At 59.2% G+C, this 26784-nt stretch overlaps 2 protein-coding genes across 6 annotated transcripts; one reads left to right on the top strand and one right to left on the bottom strand.

Annotated features, from left to right (window-relative positions):
* Positions 1–2217: 2217 nt before the first annotated feature.
* C8H1orf210 (chromosome 8 C1orf210 homolog) lies at positions 2218–8078 on the bottom strand. The gene is made up of 4 exons (XM_049809078.1): positions 7887–8078; positions 4317–4824; positions 3489–3635; positions 2218–3025 (listed from the first exon to the last, which is right to left on the bottom strand). Exons 1-4 carry the CDS (start codon positions 7971–7973, stop codon positions 2661–2663), a joined length of 1107 nt encoding a protein of 368 aa, XP_049665035.1. The 5' UTR covers positions 7974–8078; the 3' UTR covers positions 2218–2660.
* A 3136-nt stretch (positions 8079–11214) lies between these two features.
* On the top strand, positions 11215–26766 carry TIE1 (tyrosine kinase with immunoglobulin like and EGF like domains 1). Of its 5 annotated transcripts, none has more exons than XM_049807253.1 (24): positions 11215–11394; positions 12115–12182; positions 12684–12971; positions 16487–16597; positions 16706–16861; positions 16959–17090; positions 17392–17532; positions 17741–17869; positions 18252–18397; positions 18552–18696; positions 18950–19108; positions 19302–19439; positions 19563–19853; positions 20876–21166; positions 21700–22013; positions 22115–22325; positions 22480–22590; positions 22701–22891; positions 23019–23132; positions 23290–23360; positions 23614–23654; positions 23773–23869; positions 24054–24153; positions 24429–26766. In XM_049807253.1, the coding sequence occupies exons 2-24, from the start codon at positions 12137–12139 to the stop codon at positions 24498–24500; spliced, it is 3495 nt and encodes a 1164-aa protein (XP_049663210.1). In that variant the 5' UTR covers positions 11215–11394; positions 12115–12136; the 3' UTR covers positions 24501–26766. The 5 variants fall into 5 exon arrangements, with proteins under 5 accessions (XP_049663210.1, XP_049663208.1, XP_049663207.1 ...); XM_049807251.1 differs by having other exon boundaries at positions 12048–12182; XM_049807250.1 differs by lacking the exon at positions 11215–11394 and adding an exon at positions 11412–11683 and having other exon boundaries at positions 21700–21893.
* Positions 26767–26784: the final 18 nt, after the last annotated feature.

The following is a 26784-nucleotide window of genomic DNA, read 5'->3' as shown; positions in this document are numbered from 1 at the left end:
ATCCATAATAAAGTGTTACAGAAGTCGACCGTGTTGAAGGCTGATGCTTGAGCGTTGGCCTCTCTGCAAAGTGGGAGGTGGCAGAGCCGTGCAGAGCTGGCCTCTCTGCTCAGGCTGAGCCCCGGGTAGAAATCATGACAGCCCAGGGTCCCTCAGCGGGCGGCTGTGATTTCGGCTCATCAGCTAGCATGGCAACGCCACCACAGTCCCCCAAATGCATGTACTTATTTCCTGATACACGACTCCCACCTTCAGATGCACGTGCACCTCCCTCTGCTTGAGGACCTAGACATAGCTGGTCCCCCTTACCACCACTATGTGAACCTAAGACCTTGCCGTGCCCCTCAAAGATGCTCACATGGAGCACACGAAGCCTTCTGAATATATCGGTGCCGGCTGGTTTGTTTACAGAGAAGCTGTTTTGCCCTGCAGTAGGGCCGAGCCTCGAGCCTCGAGGCGGCAGCTGCTGCCTGCAATGAGCCTCGAACCAGTCTGCCTGCATACCTGCTACTGCTCCCGCCCGCCAGCCTCCACCGCGGTTCTTCCAGCAGCTTCCCGGGGGGATGCCCTTGAGAAGGCTCCTCCTTTTCTGGTCTGATCCCCTTGTATTCCCAGCTCTGCATGCCAGATGCATTTCCCCCCATGTGAGCTGCCAGCCTCCTGCCCGCTGGCTCTGGAGCTGCCTGGAGCGGGGGCAGAGGGGCTGTCACGGGACTGGGCCCCCCCGCACGCCAGAAAAACAGCCACGTCTGCTCAGTTAAAGAATAAATGGGTGGGCCTCCCAGCAGGGTCAAAGTAGACAAGCAACCCCCCAGTAGGTACTGAGGGATGGGAGTGAGCAAGATCCTGGATAAATAAGCCTGGGCAGCTGTATTTTTAATCTTTTAAGACATCGCTGAGACCAAGAGTAAAATACTGCATCTAGCACAAGTTCATGGGATTAAAAAGCATGTTGAAAAGCCCCGAGAATACCCTCCAGAAGATAACTGAAATGCATTTTCCCAGCCCTCAGATTTAAGTCTATCTTACCTGAAAGATATTAGAAATTCCCCCAAAATTACAGCATATATTGTATTTTCACAGGTAGCTGTTAAGATGAGCCCAGAAGTCAAAGCATGAGGCAGTGACTGTAGAAGTAAAGCTTAGTTTAGAAATATGGCATTTAAGAGCAAAAACTGGCTGACCGCTGAAACAAGCCAGCAGGTTTTCATCCTCCTCGTGGCTTTGAATGGCACGTTCCCTCTCTGGAAGGTGCTTTAAGTCACTGGCCTGTATCACCCATCCAACGCCTGACCCAGTCGTCCCCTTTGGTTTACATTCTCTGACGTGTATTATTTACTTTTGTACACACTGTGCTCTATAAATATCCTAATGAGTAGAGAAATACAAAGGCAGTTTACAGTGAGATGGAGGTTTGAAGGAGATAGGGGAATTAGCCGTGTGGCAGGGCTGCAAGAAATGGCATCCCTGTGATGATGCTTTATGCTCTGGAGCATGACAGAGAGATTCCCAGGCCATCAGGGATGGTAATGACTGGGCTGTGCCCTGGGAATTCTTCCCATCCGGATGGTATGAGCCTTGTGAACCACTTACTAAGGAGGGTGAATGCCACTGCTGCTCCCTGCTTTAAACTCTAGTGTGACCCACACAGGCATGACTGGCTACAGCAGAAACAACTTGCAGTTACCTATGTCTCATGTGCTGTTTATCGTACCATAAAGATGACAGGAATGCAAAAATTATAATGTTGTTATAACTCCACAGTTAGAGATACAGACGGGACTCTAATGGGTGCCTGGGGACAAGGCTGTCTCGCCCCAGTGCACGTGCCTGCTTGACGCCAAAACTGGTGCCACCAACAAGTTCGCTCAGCTCTGCAGAGCTGACAGGGGAAAGGTAAGTGCCTTTCTAGCACGTCTTGATGGAGAGGGAAGAGAGAAAAAAGAGAAGGGACGCGGCAGGAAGCAACGCTGGAAAGACATGCACAGAAACCCTGGGACGACGCAGCAGGGCTGCCTGCGCCACAGCAGGTGACAGATTTGTTTGCACAAGAGCACTGGTGCCACAGACCTGTTCTCTCACCACCGCAGTTAACAAGGAATGTATTTATGGTCCTTGAAAGCACATGCAAAAAAAGCCACACCCCAGCTGTGGGCCTGGGTGTCTTCTCCCGGCACCGCCGCTGGGAGAGCCCCAACAAACCACCGCAGGCAGAAGCAGGGTTAAATCATGCTTTAATCACACCCCAGAGTGACAACGCATTGAGGGACACAGCAGGGCTGGGTCTGGCGCCATGGGGCAGTGGGGCCGGTGCCTGACACCCCGCAGGGAGCACAAGGGCAGGCACCTCTTCCCGCCTCACCAGGCTGCCTGGGCACAATAGGCACCATCTCCTTCATCCTCAGCATCCGAGCAGGGCTGGGAGAGCAGCAGTGGGTCTGGTGTCCCCACGTAGTCCCGCTGCTGTCATGCTGGGGCACCATGGGGCTGGCTGCCTTCAGCCTCCATCACCATTTCCAGCCCACCCCTCCTCTCCACTCCTTTCCTCCTGCCCCCAGCCACATGGGGCCAAAAGCCGAGGGCGGGTGGGAAAGGGCAGGAAGGGGATGGAGGTGGGGGGGATGGCAAAAGGCCGCAGTGGTGGTAGCTGGGCAGCAGGCTCAGATGGAGAGGTGTGATTCCCGCTCCTCTTCCTCTGGCAGCTGCTCGCTTGGCTGGATGTAGTTGTCCTCGATGAAGCCGTCATCATCCTCAGCTTGCAGGTCGGCAGCACCAGGCATAGGGTGGCTCTCAAAGGCCCCCCGGCCTGAGGAGCCCCTGTCCCAGCCGCTGCCATCCTCCATGGGGCTGCCTCTGATTGAGCTGGTTTCAGGCAGTGGCCTGTGGCGGTAGCTGGCAAAGTTCTTGTGGAAGAGCTTGCACTTGGCAGCCACCGCGATCAGGATGGAGATGCCAATTGCTGCCACCAGGAAGCCCACCAGGTACGGCCAGCTCCTTCCCCCCTTCCCGGCGGGCGGTGTGGTGGCTGCGGCACAGGAAAGGTACCTCAGGGCACGGTGGGTCAGCCAGTGGCACACCCGGCGCTCCTCAGCAGCCAGCCCTGTGCATGTCTGTGGTGTGCAGCCAGCACTGGGTTGCTTTCATCAGGAGCAATATAAATGCTCTTCACCCAGAGCTAGCTACCAAGGATATGTGAACACTGTGGGGAAAACGGCCAGATGGCTGTCTGATACTGGTGCCCATCACCATGGAGCCTGTGCTCCATGCGGCTTTGTGGCATCTGCTAACTTTTCTGTTGCAAAGCCAGCAAACACCTCCAGGTGGTCACCACCCTCCCCACCAAGCCACTGCACAAGTGGTGGCTGGGCAGCCCCAGCCCCTGGGACTGCAGGGCAGAGCAGGGGGTCTCTGGCTGCAGTCCCCTCTGGGGTGATGGAGGGCAGGAGGGAGCGAGACCTTACAGACGCCTCCGTAGCTGCACAACTTACTATTGCTGTGGGTGACTGTGATCTGCTGCGCCGTGCTGACTCCCCGAGGAAACCGCTGCTTCATCCAGCAGCCCAGGTCCTGGGAATCCAGAGCTGTGACCTCCCAGCCCCGCAGCCCCGGGGGCGATGCACAAGTCACCTGCACAGCTGGGAGACACATGGGCTAAGGTGGGACAGGAGGTCTTTGCCCATCCCCTCCCCAGTTTAGAGAAGACGATCCCTGCTTGCTCCTGGGTTGATGGGATGCATCGCAAGGTGCTCCTGGCTCTGCCCTTCAGCCTCGACAGTCCTCAGCATGTTGTAAGGCACAACCAAAGAAAAAAATTCCCTGACCAAGGAACCGTGCGAGTGTGTGACTATGATTAGCAGGCTCCTTTTAGCTGGATAATGCCAAATTCATGCATACTGATAGAAACCCCACTGTCACAGGGCTGCTGTTGCCTGGGAGCCAACTTCAGAGTGTTGGAGCCTGATCCGGCTCCACAGGAGGAGCTGCTGAGTGCTCTGCAGCTCTTGAAAAGGTGGTCACTCCACGTAGATACATATAGGTGGATTTAGGGGCTGAAGTGTATGTATAGCCCCTTTCCCAGAAGAGTGGCTAAATTATCCTGGTGTCATTCCTAGAAATCTTTGGTATTGTGTGTAACTGCAAGCAAGGAACAGGCACATCACCTTTCGGTTTGCTGTCCCTCAATGGGGTGGGAGAGGTCCCTGGAGAGCTGTCTCAGAGCCTGCCCAGGGGTTGGAGCAAAAGGATCAAGCGGGACCCCTGCACCCAGGGTTCCTCCTGCCCGACATGTCTCTTGCCACCCGCCCCCGTCCGCTCACCTTGCCTGCGCTGTAGCCACTGCTGCAGAGGGTGCACGGTGCAGTCGCAGACCCAGGGGTTCCCTTCCAGCCGTACCTGCGGGACTGCATCCATCAGCTGCAGGCTCAAGGTGTCCAAAGAGACCAGTGCGTTGTGCCGCAGGTCCAGGTGGAAAAGAGCCTTCAGCATCAGGAAGGAAGAGACCTCAAGCTCTTGCAGACTGTTGTTTCTTAGGAGCAGTGTGTGCAAGTTTTCCAAGCCCTTGAAAGCATCTGTGTAGAGGTAGGCGATGCTGCAGCTGCTCAGGTCCAGCAGACGCAGTGTCCCAAGGTTGGAGAAGACTGCTGGGCTCAGTGCCAGCAGGGCATTGCTAGAGAGGTTGAGGGAGCGCAGAGAAGGGAAATGCATCAAGAGAGTCCCATGACGGGGCACAACCAAGTGGTTGAAGGAGAGATCCAAACCAGTGATGGTTCTTGGAAGGGAAGTTGGAGCATGCAGGAGGCTCTTCCCTTTGCAGTCGGCCCATCCCTGGGAAAAGAGCTGCTGTCTGAGATGGGCTCCCTGTGCTGGGGAGGATGTCTAGACCAAGACTCCCCAGGAGTTCAAATGTCTTAATTAATTACCCTTGCAGAGTTTAAAAAAGCAAAGACAGGTTTACAAGTTTAAAAAACACATGAGCTGCCAGTTTGGTGTGGGCCAGGATAATGCACAAAGATGAGGACAACAGCCCAGGACTGAGAGCAGCTGACTGAAGGAGTAAAGGAGGTGCGTGGAGGGCTGAGGGGGACCCCAAAGAGACGAGGTGGGTGGAAAGGGACTAGGTTGTCACACTCCTGTCCTCCCTTACAGGGCAGTCATCATACGGGGTCAGCTTGCAGAGGGACCTCCTCTTCCTCCCCCAGATTCCCACCTCCAGCCCCCAGGGAGCTCTTGCATGACACAAGGGCATCCTCCAGCTGGGGCAGGGAGGTGGGCGAGATCCCAGCCTGCTGCGAGGGCGGGCGGGCGGGCAGCCTGCTGGGCTGCAGAGCAGTGGGCACCTGCACCAGACACCCATGTCAAGAGCTGCTCCCCGGGGCCTGTGCAGGATATTGCACCCATGCCTCCAGCCTTCCCACATTTCTGAGGATACGCCGCGAGTGGCAGCGGCTTAGTGCAGGCTGGCTGTGGCCATACTAGTAAACAAAACAGACGAGGAACCATTCGCTGACCCAAAAGGCCAGCAGTGCATGCTAGATGGATCGATCAACCCACATGGACGGATTTTTTTCCCCAAAAAACAGGGTAGCCAAATACAAGCTCTTTTTGGGGAGCAGTCCCCAGCATGTGTTACTCCTGCCTGTGCTTTATGTGGGAGAGGGCCAGCTGCCCAGACTGAAGCTGCCAGAGAGTGGGTCAGCAATTCAAGTTTGCTTGGGCAGGCATGGGATCCCGTTTGATGCCATGTTTGGGCCCCCCAGGCAGAGGTGCCTTGCTGAAGTTTGCTGTGGCCTGTAGTCCCAGGTTTCTAGGTCTACCTGCTTTCCAGATAGCTGGCCTTTCCATTTCTTTGCCTCCTGTGTGATCACCTCTCCTTTCATAGAATCATAGGCTCATAAAATCATTTAGGTTGGGAAAGACCTTCAAGATCATCGAGTCCAACCATCAACCATGCCCACTAAACCATGTCTTGAAGTGCCTTGTCTGTGTGCTTTTTGAATACCTCCAGGGATGGTGACTGAACCACTTCCCTGGGCAGCCTGTTCCAATGCCTGACAACCCTTTCAGTAAAGAAATTTTTCCTAATATCCAAACTAAACCTCCCTTGCTGCAACTTGAGGCCATTTCCTCTTGTCCTATCTGCAGACACCTGACAGAAGAGACCAGCACCCACCTCACTACAACCCCCCTTCAGGTAGCTGTAGAGAGCAATAAGGTCTCCCCTCAGCCTCCTCTTCTCTAGACTAAACAGCCCCAGCTCCCTCAGCCGCTCCCCATAAGACTTGTGCTCCAGGCCCCTCACCAACTTGGTTGCCCTTCTCTGGACACGCTCCAGCACCTCAACGTCATTCCTGCAGTGAGGGGCCCAAAACTGAACACAGGACTCGAGGTGCGGCCTCACCAGTGCCCAGTACAGGGGAACAACCACCTCCCTGCTCCTGCTGGCCACACTATTTATATACTATATACAGGCCAGGATGCCCTTGGCCTTCTTGCCCACCTGGGCACACTGCTGGCTCATATTCAGCCGGCTGTCAACCAGCGCACCCAGGTCCTTTTCTGCCGGGCAGCTTTCCAGCCACTCTTCCCCAAGCCCGTAGCACTGCACGGGGTTGCTGTGACCCAAGTGCAGGACCCGGCACTTGGCCTTGTTGAACCTCATACAATTGGCCTCAGCCCATCGATCCAGCCTGTCCAGATCCCTCTGTAGAGCCTCCCTGCCCCCTAGCAGATCGACCCTGCCTCCCAACTTGGTGTCATCTGCAAACTTGCTGAGGGTGCACTCGATCCCATCAGCCAGATCATTAATAAAGGTATTAAACAGAACCGGCCCCAATACTGAGCCCTGGGGAACACCACTTGTGACCCGCTGCCAACTGGATTTAATTCCATTCACCACAACCCTCTGGTCCCATCCATCCAGCCAGTTTTTTTACCCAGCGAAGAGTACACTGCATCCTCCTGTTCACCTAAATCTCCTATCAGGCCCTGCCATCCCTGCTCACTAGAGGGACAGATGTGCACTTATAAACCTGGGCTGCTGAGGACTGGGTTATAATGGGCCTGAGCCATGGGGATACCGCACAGGTCCTGTCTCAAGCTCAAACAGGGCTAGGCTCAGGGAGGCTGGGGAAGACAGTGCAAACCTTTTGAGGGAGTATCTGAAAGCTCCGTGGGCAGTGCTGCCCTGTGCCATCCACTCAAGACAGCTGCTTTTCCTGCCTCCTCCCTGCTCCCGCCTGGTGCAGCCAAGCTGCTGGCTGTGGTGCTTGTCCTGCCGGCATGGGTTAGTTGTATTTCCTGCTCCTTGCCAGGTGCCTGGGGATCCTGACCCCATGGTTGCCCGGACCCTGGCTTCAGTCACTGCATCACCATGCACTGGAGAAGGGAGCGTGGGGCTGGGAGCCCCTTGGGGATGTGCCTCACCCCAGGCATCCCTTATGGGTGGCTGTGTTACGGCTCCAGCCGAGACCCCCAGAGTCAGAAACGCAACAGCTCAGACAAGGCTTTTGCCAGCCCTGCTGTGCTCCGGTGCATGGGCTGGACAACGTGACGAGTTCAGCCCGAGGCTGGGAGCAGGGATGTTGTGGGGCTGGGAGCAGGGGTGCTGCAGGGCTGGGAGCAGGACAGCTAGGCTCCAGGGGTGGGTGAACCACCCCTGTGCTTGGTGGCCACTGGCACAGCACATCTCCCCGTTAACTCCGCTTGCTCCCGTGGGTTTTCATTGCTCGTCGTCTCTCGAGCCGTGCAGAGTGGGAGCTGCCGACCAGGGCCTGCTGCCCCGCAGGCGCACGGTGCCACCGCCCCAGCTGCGCTGGCAGGACGGGGAGCGAGGTGCCCCTGCCTGCCCCCAGCTGCTGCCCGCGCCGGAGCCCCCTCGGCCCCCCTACCTGGTGGTTGAGGCTGCAGGGGTGTCCCGTCACCACTGACCAGGCGCAGAGAAGGCTGCAGACCCCGAGCAGGCAGGAGGGAGCCATTTGGCTCCAGGAAACGTCTGCGCAGAAAAACAAGTCTGAGGGAAAGCTGGGAAGCCGGCAGAGCCGGCCGTGCCGGGTGAGGTGTGGCTGCAGCCGCGCGGCTCGGGGGGCCCCGCCGAGCCCCCCGCACCCCGACCGCAGGGCCCTGCGGACCACCAGCACCTGGGAGCCAGCCCGGCTGCCGCCGTGGCCCTGCGCCCTCCCGACGGCTGCGCACGGGTGAAAGGTGGCAGGGCTGGTTACACATTAACCACCACGCCCGGCCACCTCCCACCTGCTGCCTCCAGTGACGGGTGACCAGGAGACCGCCAGCAGCTGCCTGGTGGACCGTAAGCTGCCGTGGGGGCTGCCTCAGGGGGAGCAGAGCACTGGGAGGTGCTGGGGGGCGAGAGGAGGAGGAGGGCACCTCTACGGCATCCGCCCTGAGACGGCCGCGTTCGAGGAGCGCAGCCTGAGCCCAGCCCGCCTACGATGACAGCTGCTCCACGCACCCAGGGCAGGGGCACACAGCAAGCCTCGGCCAGAGAAGCTGGGACTGAGGCAGCTCAGAAGCATCCTACAGGAAAATAAAAGTCTTATCGGGATTCAGGCAGAAAGGTGTTTTAAAAGTGCGGCAAACGGGCAGGTCCCTGGGCCCGGCAGTGGATCAGCAGTCTTAGCTTTCCGGCATCGCGGAGTTGCTAATAAAAATGTGGCTTTTCTGAGCAGCACCCAGGGCTCCTTTGAAGGTCTCAGAGGAGGGGGTTGCCCCACCGCCTCTGGTACCCCGCATGCAGACCCGCCACTCATCAGTAGTGCTCCCAGTCAACCCTGCCACAGAGTCAGTGAAAATCTGGGAAATGTCCAAGAAGCATCTTGTGGATGTTTGCTGGCACGCAGTTGGGTAAGATGTGCTGCCATGCCCGCGGGTGCTGGGGTGGGTAAGCGGACGAGGCCTGGCAGAGCCACAGCCTGGGCAGGGGAGGTGCTGGCAGCACCCGCTCCCAGCTTTGCCTCTGCAGCAGGAGGGAGCCCCAAGCTCCCCACTCCCCATTCCCTGCTCCCCGTTCCCACTCCTGCTCAGCGGCAGGCGGCCGCCTGCCAACGAGAGCGCTGTGGATCTGCAGTTTCCACCCCGGCGGCGGCTGGGACGGGGCGGCCCCGCTTCCCCCAGCTGCCAAGGGGCTCCTCCACAGCCGCGTGTCCCACCCTTTCCTTAGGGAAAGGGCTTCCCAGCAGCCTGTCCATCCTGCGAGCGTGTGACGGATGCCAACGCATCCAGGCAGCTGCCTGCTCCCCAGCTGCCCTGCCGATGTGACCAGGCAGGCTGGGGATGCTCGGCCACCCCGCTCCCGGGCTGCTCCTATGCCTGGCGGCAGCAGCCCTTAACCCAGCCTTGTAGGGCCTCCCCAGGACCTGCTCTGCACGTAAACCAAAACAAATGGCCAGAGAAGCAGGGCTAGAAAATGTTGCTGAGGCAGCCCAGCCCATCGGTAGATTCGCAGGGCGTTTGCATTTCCTATCAGGAAACGTATCGGTGCGTTATGGTTTCTGGCATGTGGTGCCGTGCATTAGAAAGTGCAAATGATAACAAAAAGGGGTATTTTTGTCTCTCTTTTTTTTTTTTAGTCTGTTGTGATTCAGCAAAAAAGTTGAGGTCTGTGAATTCAGCAGAAATTCAGGTGCTTTCAGTGTGCTGTGGGTTGGGCAGCTAGAGCTTTCCGTATTACAGGAGGGGAAGTAAGGCGAGCTGCTCTGGCTGAGCTTGGCTGTACCCAGCTCCCTGGTTCCTCCTCTGGAGATACATAAAGTTAAACTGGAGCTGTAGGGTCCTGGTTGGGTCTCACCACAGAACCTCACAGAGAGGTTTCCTACCTCAACTCCAAACCGAGGGATCTGCACAAATAGACACCTCTTATCCAGGTGTTCCTAGAAAAAATGCAAGGGGGCAAATCAGCTTGGGTCAGATCCCTCGATGGATCCCTGAGATCTCCTGGGCATCACCAGGTGTGGAGAGCTGACCCCAAATGGCTCCCATTCCCCCAAAGAGCAAAGCAATGCCCTGGTTCCCGTTGGGCAGTAAGAAAAGTCACGCTGTGTTCCCTGGAGGAGCATACTGCAGGGTCTGTGATTGCAAAGCCTTCCCATAAAGCGTGTTTGTTCTGTGTAAATAATCCTGTCCTCAAATGGATCCTGATGTTGGAGGACATTTCACAGAATGCATCATAACTCATGGCTCCGTGTGCTGCCAGGGGAGCACAAAACAAGTTGCTTCCCCAGGCGCAGCACATGTCAGCACACGGTGGCATGATGGCAATTGCAGTTCTGAGCATGACTAGCCATTGTAGCCAGTGAACTAGAGGAAGAAGCCATTTATTTACCTATTTATGTATCTATCCCCTTCCTGCAGCTGTACTGGGTGTGCGGATGAGTCTCTGACCCAACGTGCTTGCAAATGAGCTTGGGGTTGGCCAGGCAAATGGGGATTTGGGGTTCCCAGGAGGGCACCGACAGCAGGAGGGACCAGCCTCAGCTGCCCAGCCCCTGCACGTCCTACTGCAGGGGGGCCTCGTGCTCCGCATTTACATTATGGTTGTTCCCCAGGGGTCTCCCAAAAACAGAGCCCCTCACCTATGCACAGCCCACGGCAAAGCACCATGCTTAGTTTTCTAGGCAAATGGAGGCAGCTGCATCTGGTGTCCATCTTTTTTGGATCCTCTGCATCCCTCCTGTTGCGGGGTGGGTGGGTGGCTGTGCTGGGGGAGCCCCTGCCCGCTGCCATCCCTCTCTCGGCACGCTGTGGGCACCGTGTAGCCCTGGAGTGCGCTGTAAATAGTCGGAAGCTATGAATGGATTTCCCTTTCCTCTCCATGTGTGCTTTAGATTTTTGGCCGGATACGGCATGGGCTCGGGACGCACCAAAACATGAGGCTCGCTCTCCAGCAGCCCTGGCTTTCACGTGGGAACAGTTCAATTTGTGAAGTAGCGTAAGGTTTGGTGGGTGAAGCTTACCGTGATTTCCTGGGGAATACCTTTTGTTTGCCAGATAAAGAGCCCAGAGCACACCGAAGGCCGGGGCAGCCTCGCAGGAAGGCTGGGTGGGACGCCCTGGGGCTGGGGGGGCAGCAGGGCCATGCCGTGCCATGCCTGTGCCGGCACTGTATATGGGAAAGCACTTGGGGGAAGCCAGGCTGTCTGCTGCTTTCCACTTCCTCCCCGACATGTTTACTGCAACATGGCGGGTTTTTCTCCCCCGGCAGTGGCCGCCCTCCTATGCAGGCGGGCTAGCTTTTTGGCACCCTGCCTGCTCTCCCGCTGAGCCCCTTTCAACCCTGACAGTGGCCCTGCAGGTGCGAGTCGGGCCCCGGCACAACGTGGAGCCCAGGTGAGGCCGTGTCTCAGCACCCCGGCTCGCGGCGGCAGGAGGCCAAGGTGTCACGAGGTGTGTACAGCCTCAGCTTTGCCGCACACTGCTTGCCGGGGGAAAGCCTGCGCAGGGCAGCTCCCGCCGGCTCCTGGAGTCAGGGCCGTCTCCGAACAATGGGTGGAGAGCAGGAAACGCCGCATGGGAAACAGGATTCAGCTCCGCCGCCGCCGCCAGCCACGGCCCCTTGGCCCCTTTCCTTTCCCTGCTCCAGAGAGCCCTTCCCACAGCCGTCAGCCACAGGGCTGCACCGAGGGGACAGGAATGCTGCCACCCGGGCGGGCTGGGGCATGAGACCCTCTGCACGGTGGGCGAGGAGGGGGGGTTGGGACACCTCCCGGCTGGCCTGGGGGCTCAGCGTGGCTCGGGGACCCCTGAGCACGCAGCCCTAGTCCTGGAAGGGTGGGCGCCTGTTCCCCGGGAGAGCTGCCACCGGGCAGGGGACCTCAGTGGCCTCTTCGCCATCAAGTCCCACGCCTGAGCAGTCGGGTGGCCACTGAGCAAGCGGGGACGGGGACATCTTCCTCACCGTGCCCAGGCTATGCACCAGAGGAGGTGGTCCTGGCTGCCGTGGATGCTGAGCAGCAGGGTGGAGGCAAGATGGGGGGCAAGGGCGGGGGGCAAGGGCATGGAGCAGGGGTCCTGAGCTGCTGCTCATGTGGAGCCTCTAGGTAGCCGCGGCCTCCGGGTCTGACCCCCTTGACTGGGACATGCTGGGGATTTTCTGACCTCTGCCAGATTCAGGACACGCTCCAAGGACATGGGACTCCAGGTTTATCTTCTGCTTCTCCTCCCACTGCTGGCAGGTAAATCACCCCTTTCCCTCTGCTCCAGGGAGCAGCCCCTGCCCCAGGGAGACTTGGTGGGAGTAGGCAGCTGTGGGAGCTCAGTGGCGCCATCAGAGCTGGGTTTGGAGGGAGAAAACATCCCTTCGTGATCAGCCATTTGGAGACCTCAGAGGGCAGCAGTGTCCTCCCCTGCCTGCCTCTCCGCAGCAAGGGGCTGGGGCGCAGGCAGCTTGCGGGAGGACAGGGGCCCCGACACCCTCGTCCTGCTGCACGCTTGGCTTGTGACGGGGGGCTGACCTCCTGGGGATCTCCAAAAGGAGAGTGGAAATGCCCACCGTGTCATCCCGATGGGTTTGTACCCAACCTGGCTGTGCCCTGGCTGCGCCTTCTGGGCTGGGGGTGGCAAAAACGTCCTGGAAAGGAGGTGACATCTGAGTGACAGAGTGTGGCCCCGAGGCAGGGCTGGAATGGCTGTGCCCCTGCCCAGCCGTGACATGCCCTCGTGCTCCCCCACCCCAGGGGCCATCCTGGACATCACCCTGATTGCCAACGTGCAGAGCCTGTCCCACTCCAACTTCTTCCTCTCCTGTGTCATGGGGGAGCGCGATGTGAGCTATCTGCAGATCGAGCGGGAGAACAAGATCGTGATGACACACCCCAAGACGGGCTTCCAAAACTACCGCAACCGCAGCAACTATGTCCAGGCCAGGGGCTTCTCCATGGCTGACCTGGTGGGGATCCTCTACTGCCTGGGCCGCACCCCAACCGAGCAGGCCCAGGTGGTCTACGTGCACAACAGCCACAACGGTGAGCGGCTGGGGGGGTGGCGGGCAGCCCCCCCGCCTGCCAGCTGGGTCCACATGGGAGCTACCTGCCCTGTGCTTTGGAATCCCGGCACCACCCGGCATGGCGGGGGGACGGCGTTGACCCACGGGCTAGGTTTGGGGTCCGCCAGCACCGGTTGGGTGGAGAGGGGAGGGATGTTCAGCTGGAGGAGCGTGGCTGAGACCCATGGAGGTGTGCAGGGATGGGCAGCAGTGTGGGCAGCCGGCTGGGCTGGGAACCGTGCCTGGGAGCAGGGCAAGGTCCAAGAGGAAGTCGGGTGCCCTTGGAGGAGGCGGTGGGGTCTGGAAATCATTAACCAGGACAGGGGGCAGCCCGTAGGAGCCATGCCAGCCTCATGCCCCTGCCACAGGCTCCTGGGGAGGAGGTAGCGCCAGGACTCATCTCCAGCAGCCTCCCTGGGCACTTGGCAAGCACCATGCCGCAGCAGCACGTCGCCGCTCTGGCAGTGGGGTCTTGCCAAGAGGCACTGCTAGGGCATGCCACAGCCAAGAGCAGCGCTGGGGTCTTGTCTCCTACTCCCATTTGGGGCCACATAAGCCAAAAGGGCCTCCCCGAGCTGGCCAGTGGCAGGGATACCACCCAGGGCAGCACTCTCCCACACTGCCCCCCCGACCTCCGCTCCCCCTGTGCTTGAGACTCTGCAAAACTATTAGGACTGAAATTTTCTGTGATAAGTGTTTGCCTCACAATGCTTTCTAGATCTTTTTTAGAAAGTTTTGGCTAAAACCGTTGACCTTTTGCTGCGAATGGGGGGGGGGGGGGGGGCGGGTAAAAGTTTCCCTGCCTGTGTTAAAACACAGCTTTAGCAAGCAGCTCTACTATCTCCAAGGTGGGGAACAGAGGCTGCTGGTGAGGTTCAAGCATCCCCCAAGGAGCAGGGACGAGCCGGTGTCTTTGGTCAGAGGCTCAACCCAAAAATGGCAGTGGTCCAATTGGAAATGGAGCCGGCCAGTCTGGGCAAGCAGAGCGGCACAGAGGTGCCGAGGGAGAGAGGCAGAGGCACTGGGAGTCAGTCTGGGGGGCACAGCCAGCGGCAGGGGGTGAGGAGCACAGAGGGGGCTCTGCACCCCCAGATGTCCCTGTATATAAGCCATGAAAGGAGGTGACAGCTCTGGGGCTCCATCGGCGTGAAAGGGTGTCCCATGGTAGGGGGGCTGCCAGCCAGCCCCCCGCTTCTGGGTTGACATAGCCAGGCCAAAATAGTGCTGTGGAGGAGCTTGTTGGTGTCTGGGTCCAAGCCCATGTAGGAGTTACAAGTGCCAAAAAAGTGGCTCTTTTCCAAGCGTCAAACAAACTGCCATTGCTCTGTTTAATTTAGAGAAGAAGTACAAAAATAAAGGAAGAAGTAAGAAAAAAAATTACATCTTTGCATGGGGAGGGAGGGCTGTGTACAGAACCCACCAGGGAGGCTTGATGCATATTGTCTCTCCTGTTAAGCCCAAGAGTGCACCAAAGCAGGCCAGGGTGAAAAAGCAGTGGGTGGAGAATGCTGTTAGAGGAAAGTTGGCATCTCCCAAAAGGTCATCCATGAAGGCAACCATAGGAAGGATGACAAACTTTGGAAGTTTTGCTGTAAAAACAAAGTAAAGCAGACCAAAGACATCCTGAGTAGCAATTTCAGAAGGGTTTAAAATCTGGCAATAAACTATTTTTTACAATATCCAGAGCAGAAAGACACCCAGAAAAACGATTGCAGAAAACCAAAATTCTTTTATTTTTGCATCCATGTGCATGACAGAGAAGTTGGGGAAACTCGCTGGGGGATCTGTCTAAAATGCTGGCACTAATAGCAAGACACAGGCGATAAATAGCCAAGCAGAGCAGTGCGGCGATGCCAGGCCAGGCTTGCCATGAGCAGGGCTCTGCTACTGCCTGTGGGGCATGAGCGGAGAGCGGGCAGCAAGGCTGCTCATGGGACACCAGCCTTTCCTAAAAGCTTTCTGGATAGGAAGTTACAGGCCTGTAAACCCAAATCAGAACCAGGCAAATTAGTAGAAACTGTAATGAAGAAGAGAATTGGTGGTTATGTTCTCCCTGAGGAGGAGGCAGCATGAGTTTGCAGTGGGAGGGTCTCTGAGGACTCAGTTGACACTGTCTGTTTGGGTTCCTGGAAAAAAATGGGAAAATTCCCTTTCAAAGGCTCTTTGGGAGCAATTCTGCACCCAGAGGGTGGCAGGGGAGGTCTTTGCCTGGGTAAATAACTGACTAAAAGAAAGGGAGCAAGAATAGAAGTTAATTTATGGTTCTTGTCACGTGGGGAAGTCCCCACTGGCATGGCACAGGGTCTCTGTGGGGACCTGTGCCACCGGTTGTGCTTGCAGACAGCTGAACAAGCGGCCGTGCCAGCTGCTATCCCTGAGCGGCCCGGAGAGATGCGGGGATGGATGAGCTTGGGGGGGGCTGCAGAAACTGCTGGGTGGTGATGGAGTGACAGATAAAATTCAGTGTAGGTAAACACAAAGCACTGTGTTTGGGGCTCCCCGGGGGACATGTTGGGCCCTCACTCCAGTGAGTGAGATGGAGTGAGGCAGGACAGGGGCCACATCTGTGTGCCCTTTACGAGGGACTGCAAAGTCAGTGGTAAAAAGATCCCAGCTAGAGGGGTAAGTGGGGAGGGGATTCTGGGGAATTACCGGGACACGCGACCTGCGGTGCTCTTCCACGGGCGTCTGCGGCATGTGCCGCTTCCTCCCAGCCTCGCTGGGGCAGGGCTCGGCGCTGGATGTGCCTTAGTTCCAACCCAGCGTGGCTGCTTTTAGTGTGTGAAGCTGGCATGGCTGGCAGGCTCCGAGAGTCAGCACCTGCCTGTGCCCTGTTTTGTGTCTGTCCTGGCACGCCCAGGGCTTGGTTTCCCAGGTCTTAACATATTTATAGTCCTGTTTGTGCTCAAAGCTGGGCTCTGGCTGACTCATATTAATACTCTGAGAGTTCATTGCTGCTGCATGTCCCAACAACTGGGAAATCAGGAAAACAGACATGACAGGGCCAATGGTCCCGTGGGCTGGCGTGCACCCTCCGCACGCCTGCTTCCCCTCGCTGCCCCTCGCCTGCCCACGCTGTCACTGCCTGCAGCCACTCTGCGCCTCCTGAGCCAGCAGCAAGCAGGGCGCACCGTGCGGATTTGTCCCAGCTGTCACCTCCCCAGGCTGCTGCCACCAGCATCCCGCGCCGGGCTGGGGCTGGCGGGCTGGCCAGAGGACGGGGTGCCCCATCCCGCTCCTTGGTGTCTGCCGGCGGGGGCTGAAGGAGCTGGGATGGGAGTGCCTGTCCCTGCAGAGGCTTGAGGGGGTCCCAGCTCCCACGCGGGGTGGATGGGGAGGCGTGTCACGATGTCCCAGCAGCAACATGTGGTGGGTGCTGGGCTGTGCCAGGGCCATGTTTTGGGGTGACTGGTCTGGGGGTGCCAGCGCTGCCCTTGGGTGTGAGTGCCCTGGGGGGCGACCGCTGCTCAGCCTGCTCCTCCTCCTCCTCCACAGCCCACCTCTTCCCGGTGAAGGCCACACAGTCTGTGAACATCGCCGAGCCAGCCACCTTCTCTGCCAGGGTCCTCAAGAAGAAGGAGACGGACGTTATGTGGAAAAGAAATGGCAAGTGGCCCCAAAAGCAGGCATGGGGCTGGGGCTGCTCCCAGCTGGTGCCTGGCACCAGCCCCGGGGGCATGGGGGGACCCCAGGTCACCTTCTGCTCCCTTGCAGGCACCTACTATCAGACCACGGACCGGAGCGAGGTGCGGGGCGACCTCGTCACCTTGACGCTCCCCAATGTCAGCGTGAGCGAAAATGGCGTCTACAGTGCCACATTCATGGGGGACAGCCCTCTGTGGAGTGCCTTCTACCGCCTGATTGTGAGAGGTGAGCGGGGCCCTGGCTCCCTGGGACATGGGGACAGGTGGCCGTACCCTGCCCTCCAGCCTGGTGCCACCCTGCGCCCCCTCCGCTCTCTCCGCAGCCTGCCCTGCGAAGAAATGGGGACCGGCCTGCGAGAAGGACTGTCCTGACTGTCTGAATGGCGGCGTCTGCCACGACCATGTTGGCGAATGTGTCTGCCCTCCCGGGTTCATGGGCACCCGCTGCGAGCGAGGTAGGTGCCAGGCTGCCCAGCCCCGGGAGCTGTGCCCAGGACATGCATGGGGGCCTCACTGCACTCCCAGCCCCGGGCACTGTGGCCAGAAACTCCGCGTGCATCCCCAGTGCCTCCCCACCCGCAGTGCCCCCTGTTTCTGGAGCAGGGCTGGACCGTCCACCCTCTCAGCAGGACAGGGCTGCTGTGCCTGCTCTGGGTGGTGATACAGGGCTTAGGGCACCTGAGCTGGCACCGTGCCATGCACAAACAGTGCATGGGTGAACAGCAAGTGAGGGCAGACCACGCTTTTTTTTCCCAGCCTGCCGGGAAGGCCAGTTTGGCCGCAACTGCCAGGAGACGTGCCAGAGAGCCCAGGGCTGCAAGGGGCTGAGCTTCTGCCTGCCGGACCCCTACGGCTGCACCTGCGCCTCAGGCTGGACTGGCTCCCGCTGCAGCCAAGGTATGGCGACTTCGGCGTCCATCAGCTTCCCCAACCAGCCTGGGCTCCCTCCAGGGCCCAGCTCTGCTCTTCAGCAGCAGCAGCACCTATGCAAGCTTCTCCCAGCCTGAGAGTCAGCATGGGTTGAGCAGTGCCACTGACTGCACCAGCTGCCCGTGCTCTCCTGCACCACAGCCGGGGATAGCAGCGATCTCTCCTCTCCCTGCAGCCTGTCCCCCAGGATACTATGGCCCCGACTGTGCCCTGGGGTGCGCCTGCCGAAATGGAGGCAGCTGTAACCGTTTCAGCGGCTGTGTCTGCCCAGCGGGCTGGCATGGGCAGCACTGTGAAAAGTCAGGTGAGGCTGGTGTGGGGCTGCGGTGGGTTTCTGTCCCCCATCCTTAGGTGGGCTCTGGCTTCCTCCTCACCAGTGACTGGGGGGTCATCTACTGGCCTTCCCAGCTGGCCCAGCAGCCCCCCTTGCCTGCAGAAATAGCCCCCAACACTATGGAAACCGGGGTGCTGCAAGGGGACCATCTAGTCTGGCACCCCAGGATTAGCCATGCTGAGAGCGTTGCTGAGCCTGGCACGTGGGGTGGGGATCAGGGCTGGACTGCAGCATCTGGCACTGGCCCCCTGGCACCAGGGTCTGGCTGCACCCGGGACCAGGGAAAGGCGCCAGCCCCTCTTGAGCCTGGGGACGAGTGGGGCCAGCCCTAATGCCAATTTCTGTGGGCCAGACCGGTTCCCCCAGATCATCCAACTGGCCTCGGAGCTGGAGTTCAACCTGGGCTCAGAGCCCATCGTCAGCTGCGTGGCTACTGGCAACCCACTGCCCGCCAGCGACAGTGTGGAGCTGCGCAAGGCTGACGGCACTGTGCTCAAGGTACTGCCCCTGTGCCCTTGCCCCACTACCACCCCTGTGTTGCTGGCTCCCTCAAAAGCACTTGTCTCTCCGCTGGGCTGCTGGGCAGCTTCAGGCCGGTGTGGGGAGATAGGCAGCTGAGCCAGGGGGCTGATGGCACCCTCTGTGCCTACAGCTTATCAAAGCCATCATCGAGCCAGGGCAGATCACCTGCGAGTTTCAGGTGCAGCACCTGACGAAGGCGGACACAGGGCTCTGGGAGTGCCGGGTCTCTACGACCGGGGGCCAGGACAGCCGGAAAGTCAAGGTCAATATCCGAGGTGAGGAAAGGGTTGTGGCAGGACAAGCTGGGGTTGCTGGGGGAGGCTGACAGCATGGTGTGGCAATGCCAAACACCCTGCACTGGACTGGGTGCCACCCATCGTGTGCTGCAGTGCCAGCAGACAGGTTTGGCTGGTGATAAAAGGCTTCCCTGACAAAGCTGGAAGAAGCCAAGAGGTGGTGGATGTACCCACACTCTGCTCCTCGTTGCTCCCAGTCCCACTGGTGTCATTCCTTCTTCCCCCCTCTAAGTGCCACCAGCACCCCTGAGCCCCCCCCGGCTGCTAGCCAAGCAAAGCCGCCAGCTCGTGGTGTCTCCTGTGGACTGCTTCTCTGGTGATGGACCCATCATCTCCATCAAGCTGCTCTACAAGCCCAAGGATGACAACTCAGCCTGGTCATCCATTGTGGGTATGTGTCTACCAGGGGGCAGAGGGCACAGGTAGGACCTGGGCGGGAGGAGATGGCTGCCCCAGCCAGTGGGTGTCTGGGTTGGGCAGAGGTCTCCGTCCCGGGGCCCCAGTGGTAATGCCAAGGAGGATGCCAGTGGCCAGGCACATTGTGGGTCATGGACATGGCTTTGACATGTCCTCTTGGCCAACAGTCGACAACAGCGAGAACATCACCCTCATGAACCTCCGGCCGGTGACCGCCTACATCGTCAAGGTGCAGCTGAGCCGTCCAGGGGATGGTGGGGAGGGCAGCAAGGGGCCTGAGGCTGTCATGGTGACCGAGTGCCTTGGTGAGCCTCCATCTCCCTCACCCTGACCCTAACGCTGACCCTACCCCTAATGCTGCACGGTGCCAGGTCTGCAAAACCCCAGGGCTGATGCGCTGTGAGGTTTTGTTGCCTTTTTGTTCACAGAACCCACAGTCAAGCCTGTGATCGAAGGTTGGTCCATAGAGGAGAAAAACATCCTTCACGTCAACTGGAAATTGCCAAGTAACCACGAGCCGGCACACGGCTTCATTGTCCACCTCTTTGACTCTGCAAGGCGGCTGCTCTGTGAGAAAAACATCACATCCATCTCTGTGCTCTCTGCCCGCATTGGGGACCTGGAGTACAACAAGGAGTATGGGCTGGAGGTGCTGGTGTACCACTGCACCAGCCTGGGGCCCCCCTCCGACCTCTACAAGGTCATGATCAACAGCAAAGGTGGGTCCAGCAGAACACAGGGAAATATTACAGGGAATTACAATGATAAATCAGTTATAACTGTAACGGCAAACATCCCCAGGTCTTGTATCCCACCTGATAGAGCATGAACAGCTGCTTGGGGGAAAATGGGTCCTCCTTTCCCTGCTAGACCCTGCAGCCTCCAGCACCAAGCAGCTGAGAAACATTCTAAGCTGAACGTGACATTCAGGCCATCACAAGTGATGCTCGCAAACAGATCTGTTCTCTGCATCCTTGCCCAAGCCCTGATGGACCTGTCTAGAGTTGCAGCTTGTAGCAACAAGTTCCTCGGTATAATTATACTTTGTGTGAAAAAAATACTTCCCTTTGGTTCACTTTAACCCCGCCGCCTGGTAATTTTGCTGGATGGTCACTAGGGCTTGGGGAGACCTGAAGTCCCTCCTATGGGCACATGCACACATGCACGCAGATCTCCACTGGGTGGGAGACCATGGAGAGGTGGAGCATCAGCCGGACCAACCTTTCTGGCAGCCAAGGGGGAAGGAGTGCATGAGGCCTTCGGTGAGGCTCAGCACTGGCTGGCACATGTAGGGAGGGCTAGTGGGCATCAGGCTTGGAGGATGTGAGGTTTTCTCCTCTTCATGCTTGTAAGAGCTTTGTGTGATTTGGTGATTTGGGGTTAGGGATGTCGGCAGGCTAGAGAAGACTCAGAGGAGGCGGTGGGAACACTGTGTGTGAGGGAGGGTTGATGAAATAAAATATCCCAAGGGCTAGTCTATACACAGACATCTACCTTGATGGTCCCTGAGGCTGGGAGCATTTGGGGGTACAGTCCTGCCCTACTGTTGTACCTGGAGAGCAGCTCCACCTCCTCCTGCACCTCCTCCAAGCAGGGGCCAGGGGTCCCTGGAGGTCCCTCAAATCTGGCACAGCTTTGCTTGCCATTGCCATCCATGGGGTCCGGTCCTCACAGCAGCGTTCAGGCCCTGCAGTGCCAGAAGCCCCATCCTGGGACTGACACTCTCCTTTCCTTGTCCCAGGGCCCTCCTCCCCACGGTTGCTCTCAGCAGAGTCCGTGTCCGACACCGCCGTCAGGCTCTCCTGGCAAGTCCCCGAGTACCCCAACGGGGGCATCACCAAGTACATCGTGGAGCTGCAGCAGATGGGGGGCACCAGCGAGCCCCAGTGGATTGACACCGACAGTGGCGCCGAGACCACCAAGATCGTCGGGGGCCTCAACGCCAGCACCAGCTACCAGTTTCGCGTCCGTGCCAACTCCCATGTCCCAGGGGAATGGAGCCAGCCCGTGAAAGCCAAAACCCTGGGGGATGGTGAGAAGGCTGTCCCAGCAGACAGGGGGCTCAGGTCTGGAGGAGCTTGGGCTCAGCATCTGGGTCAGCAAAGAGTGACGGGGTGCTCATGTGACTTCAGAGAGTGGCTCTGAAGCAGCAGCCCAAGCCCAAAACACTTGTGGGTGTCTTCAGAAATCCTGCTCCTCCTAGTCCTGATGGGGCAGGGGTGGCATGGTGACAGCACGGCACCCACAGGGTGGCTCTGCCTTGGCCAAAGGGTGACACGGTGTGCGAGGGGCTAGAGGACCAGGGCAGAGCCGGCACGGGAGGAGCTGGTGGCTGGACCCAGAGGTGGTTGGATGTCTAGAAACCAGCAGGTTCAGTGGCAGGGCCCGGTCAGTGACACCATCACCCCTGTGTCACCATGGCACCAGGAGCTTGGGATGTGGTTGTGGTATCTTCATGGGGTCGCAGGGTGCTGGGAGAGGGCTGCTGTCTTGGTGCTTGGCCACCCATGCAGCCTGGACAGGGCTCGGCTGTGGACCACGACCCTCCATCCCTCCTTTTGGCAGGAGCGCTGAGCGTGCCGCCCAGCCTGGGCAGCCAGAGCACCGAGCAGGGGGGAATAGACCAGCAGCTGCTCTTGGCCATCGTTGGCTCCGTGTCCGTCACCTGCCTCACCATCCTCTTTGCCCTTCTGGCACTTTTCCTCATCAAGAAGAATTTTTTCCACCGGCGCCGCACCTTTACATACCAGTCTGGCTCGGTGAGTGCCGCCTGCCCCGCCAGGACTGTATCCCCAGCTCCCCACGTCCCAGCCCGATCCAGGTCACGCTCCGTAGCCTCCAGTCCAGACGCAGCCAGACCTCACTTCCACGCGGAGAGGGTGCGGAGCCCGCCCTTGCCCATGATGCCTGCCCTGCCAGGACTGCCGTGCAGGCAGAGGGGTGCCCGGTGCCTCTAACCTCACCCGTTCCCATCTGCCAGGGGGAAGAGACCATCCTGCAGTTCAACTCGGGGACCCTGACCCTGACACGCCGGCCTAAGCCGCAGCCTGAACCCCTCAGCTACCCCATCCTAGAGTGGGAAGACATCAAGTTTGAGGACATGATCGGGGAGGGCAACTTTGGGCAGGTCATCAGGGCCATGATCAAAAAGGACGGCCTGAAAATGAATGCAGCCATCAAGATGTTGAAAGGTGAGTGTGGGGGGAGGTGGGAAGGGTGGCCTGGGGGATCCAGCTGCATCCTGGGCCATGCTCGGTTCTGAGGAGGGGCAGGAGCCATCGGTGGAGGAGCAGAGGAAGGGCCCTTGTTGTAGGACTGAGGTGTCCGTCCCTTCTTTTCTTCCAGAGTTTGCTTCGGAGAACGACCATCGCGACTTTGCCGGGGAGCTGGAGGTGCTGTGCAAATTGGGCCATCACCCCAACATCATCAACTTGCTGGGTGCCTGCGAGAACAAGGGTGAGGGCTGTCCCCCTCTCCTCTCTCCCCAGCCCCACAGCCCCTGTCTGGCTGTGTATTCCTCTTTGCTGGGGAGAGCCCCAGGAGCCCAACCTCCTCCTGCCCCTCAGGCTACCTGTACATCGCCATTGAGTATGCTCCCTATGGAAACCTCCTTGACTTCCTCCGCAAAAGCCGAGTCTTGGAGACAGACCCAGCCTTTGCCAAGGAGCATGGCACCGCCTCCACCCTCACCTCCCAGCAGCTCCTCCAGTTTGCTTCAGATGTGGCCAAGGGGATGCAGTACCTGAGTGAGAAGCAGGTACATCCCCAGCAAGCCTCTCAGAGCATCCTTTCCCTGGGGCCTGGGGACTCCCCATCAGGGCACAAGACCCCTGGGGCCAGCAGGAGGGAGCGTGTGGCTTCTGCTGACTGCTGGCCCCTTTCAGTTCATCCACAGGGACCTGGCAGCCAGGAATATCCTGGTGGGAGAAAACCTGGCCTCCAAGATTGCCGACTTTGGCCTTTCCAGAGGGGAGGAGGTCTATGTGAAGAAGACGATGGTGAGGCAGGAGCAAAGCGTCTCCATGGGGCCTGCACCAATGCAGGACCCCTGCCATCAGTGGGAACAACCCACCATGCTGGCACCGGCTGTGTCACAGCTGCCCTCCGTCTGCGGGGCATCCCCCCTGCCCTGACAGTCATTCTCTGCTTCCCCAGGGCCGCTTGCCAGTTCGGTGGATGGCCATCGAGTCCCTGAACTACAGCGTGTACACCACCAAGAGCGATGTGTAAGTCCTGCAGGCAGGGGCACTAGGGCTAGAGCATGGCTGGGGCCACCTCCATCCCTCTCCGGGGTGGTCAGTGTGGTGATGCTTTTGCCCTGAGTGCTGCAAGGGCAGGAGGTGATGCTGATGCATCATCCTGGGGAGCTGCCAGCTCAGCCCAAGACCTGGCTGCCTGCTGCACCCTGGGCTTTGCTCCATGCCCATCAGCAGGGCATGGCTGGGGTCTCCATCACAGCCTCGGTTCCTGCCCTTTCAGGTGGTCATTCGGTGTGCTGCTCTGGGAGATCGTCAGCTTGGGTAAGGCTCTTCTGTGTCCCCTGCCTCCATGCGGGTCCCTGCAGGTCCTCCTGCAGCCCCAGAGGGGGTGACCCAGGGACCGTCCCCGCTGCAGCCAGCTGTGTGTCTCTGGCTGCAGGGGGGACGCCGTACTGCGGGATGACATGTGCCGAGCTCTATGAGAAGCTGCCCCAGGGCTACCGCATGGAGAAGCCACGCAACTGTGACGATGAGGTGTAAGTGGGCAGAGCTCCTGCCCGGTTCCCCTCTGCACTGTGGCTGGGGGATAAGCTGGGGTCTCACACCCCAAACACCCTTCCTTGGCTTTCATTTCCCACCCGCTTCCCCCCATCTCCCACAAACAGCTTTTATGCCCCATCTCTCCCTGTGCACGCTGAGCCGCCGGCTCTCTGCCCCCAGGTACGAGCTGATGCGGCAGTGCTGGCGCGACCGCCCCTACGAGCGCCCACCCTTCGCCCAGATCTCCATGCAGCTCATCCGCATGCTGGAGGCCAGGAAGGTGAGTGATGATGGCTCAGCAGGAGGGATGCCCACCTTGTGCGGGATTTGTCCAAATGCTGGAGCATCCCTTGGGCTCAGTTGTGGGGGGACATCCAGCAGCAGCAGAACCTGTGTGACCCCATCATGTGGCGGGGGTAACCCCAGCATCAATTTTTGGGTGTGGGGAGCCCCATTGCCTCCCTCCAGGGCACAGCACCTGAGAGTGTGCCAGCAGGGATGAGAAGTAGATAGGGACACTGCCACCACCGGCTCCTGACTGGGGTTCCCCCACAGGCCTATGTGAACATGGCCCTGTTCGAGAACTTCACCTACGCGGGGATCGATGCCACTGCCGAGGAGGCATGAGGCTGCGCTGGCACCGTGCAGAGGGGCAACGCTGGCCCCAGCCTGCTGGGACAGTGTTGTGGGGACGAGGGGCTGCCCGTCCCCCTCCAGGTCCGAGTGGCCAGACGCCGGTGCCCCTTCCGAAGAGTGCCTTCCCCACAGCAGGACTGTGCCATCCGCTCCCTGGCTGCCCACGCAGCGTGTACTGGCCATGCTGGCACATCGTTGACTATCAACATGGCCCCACGCTGCTGGGGGACATGCTGGGATGGCCCCCAAGGACAAGCAGCAGCAGAGTGCAGCAGAGCGGGCAGGAGAGGAGCTCTTTCAGGAGCTGGGGTGCTGCCACCTGAGCCCACGGACACAAATACCCAAGCTTTGGGGCGAGAGGGGAAGCAGCGAGCTGGCAGCTGCCTGCCCTGCAGCTCTCAGCGTGCTCTGGACCTGAAGCGATGCCAGCGGGGCCGTGAGCATCACTGCCAGCGCGGGACAGGGCCACCCCCGACGTGCAAATGGACAAGGGACAGTGTTGGTTGTGCACAGCCTCCAGCTCTGCAGTAACCTTTTGGAGGTGCTAGCCCTGCCTTACAGACAATAAACGTAGTGCAACAGGCAGCTGGGTCCAGAGGAGAGGAGGTGGGGACCCAGCTCTGCCTCCCTGATGGCACGGGGAACAGAATGGGGGCCTCAATGGTCTGCTGCTGTGGTGGGCACACCTCGGGATCCTGTCCCCATTGGGGTCCTTTGATGATCCCCAGGGATACCCCAGTGCCCCCAGACAAGCCCCAAGTCTTATCATGCCATGGGGATGGGTTTTCTTAATATCCAACTGGAATCTGTCCCCTGCAATTTAAGACTTTGTCCTGTCCCTAAGGGATACAGAGAACAGGCTACGTCCTTCCTCCACACAGCCACGTCTCGCATGCTTGAAAACTGTTCCTGCAGCTTCCCCTCAGTTGGCCGCTCCTCTGGGGATGGCCCCGCTACTCTGGCCGGTCCCTGTGGGGCTGTGCAGCTCCGCACCCTTCCCACCCTGGCCAGCCGGCGCCCGCTCAGCACTGTGCTGAGCTGTCGGGTAACTTCCCATGTCTTACACAAGGACCATCATGTTTGACCAGCCTGCTTGAACACGTGCCGTTGAGGTGATTTTCTTTCGCATGCCGGTCCCTCAGAGATTGTCTGGGCTTTGCGCTGACCCTCCCATAGGAGCTCCTGCTCCAGGCTGTGGTCCCTCATCCCGCACTGCTGCTGTTTGTTATGCTGACAGTGGGTGGGCTTCATCTCTGTTGGCCTCAGCTTGCTAAGCCCTAGGTGTACCATCCAGCTGCCCATCTAGCCATCTTCCACAGTCCGCGGGAAGCAAGGGCTGCTGCTCTGGAGCCCAGTATCCCAGCTGAAGGCAGGGGCATTTGCATTTGCCCTTCTGGGCAAGAGTCAATTTTCCCCAGAAGGCGTTTCAACCCTGTCAATACCATTTTGATTTCCCATTCTGGCCTCCAGTGCTCTTTGGTGTCAACTGCAGCCGTTAGTAAGCAGCCTCTCTGCCCCATCACTCAGGTGTACAGTGAAACAGTGACGGGGACTGGCCCTTGCAGGCAGCCTGACGTGTGCCACCACCTCTGCACCTCCTCCGCTGCTGGCTGGGAATGGTGTCTGAGGCAGCATCATCAGACCTGCTCAAACTGAGGGTTTTCTGCTTTTTGCCTCCCTGATGGCAAAGCCCAGTAGCCAGATGGAGAAGGAAGTGGGACTGATTTGACAAAAATTGACTGTGACAAATTGGTGCTGGCTGTTCCCGTCTCCCCTCAGTGCCCCCGCTGCTGTCCCTGGTGGCAGGGCAAGGAGAAGCCCACCCGCCCTTGGCACGGTGGGGACGTGTGTGTGAGTGGCTCCTCATGCCCTGGCTGGTTCTCCCCGGGCTGTGCCGTGGTGCTGCGCCCCGGCGGGGTGGGACACCCCTCCTGGCTGCCTGTGCCAAGCGGCGGTGGTAGATTGGCACGAGGCTGAGCATGCCTGCAGGACCCCACCATGGTGGCCCTGCTCCTGCCCCAGCACACTAGCATCTGTGTGGGCCCTGCCAATGCCCCCTGTGCCTGCAGCTCTCCTCCCGGCACAGCCACAGGGATGGCACCGCTGGACCGTGCAGAGCAGACCCAGTGCGCACCCGTGCCAGGCAGCACAGGGCGGGATGAGGCCGGAGCAGCTGCCCCATGTCCCATGCTCCCATGTGCCTGCAGCCCCCAACAGCCTGCCCTGCCCGGCATAGGGGCCTCCCTGGTTCCTCAGGGGTTTGTTTTTCTTCCTA

The sequence above is a fragment of the Accipiter gentilis genome, chromosome 8 (genome assembly GCF_929443795.1).
Source record: "Accipiter gentilis chromosome 8, bAccGen1.1, whole genome shotgun sequence".
NCBI lineage: Eukaryota > Metazoa > Chordata > Aves > Accipitriformes > Accipitridae > Astur > Astur gentilis.
This window is presented reverse-complemented; position numbering and strand designations above follow the sequence as displayed.

Excerpts from the sequence above, each read along its gene's own strand:
- C8H1orf210 (XM_049809078.1), bottom strand. The coding sequence starts at position 7,973 with ATGGCTCCCTCCTGCCTGCTCGGGGTCTGCAGCCTTCTCTGCGCCTGG. Across the intron at positions 4,825-7,886 it reads CCTGCAGCCTCAACCACCAG|GGATGGGCCGACTGCAAAGG; the intron begins GTAGGGGGGCCG and ends CTCTTTTCCCAG. Across the intron at positions 3,636-4,316 it reads GTGGCTACAGCGCAGGCAAG|CTGTGCAGGTGACTTGTGCA; the intron begins GTGAGCGGACGG and ends TGTGTCTCCCAG.
- TIE1 (XM_049807249.1), top strand. The coding sequence starts at position 11,493 with ATGGGTGGAGAGCAGGAAACGCCGCATGGGAAACAGGATTCAGCTCCG. Across the intron at positions 12,183-12,683 it reads TCTCCTCCCACTGCTGGCAG|GGGCCATCCTGGACATCACC; the intron begins GTAAATCACCCC and ends CCCCCACCCCAG. Across the intron at positions 23,133-23,289 it reads TCTATGTGAAGAAGACGATG|GGCCGCTTGCCAGTTCGGTG; the intron begins GTGAGGCAGGAG and ends CTGCTTCCCCAG.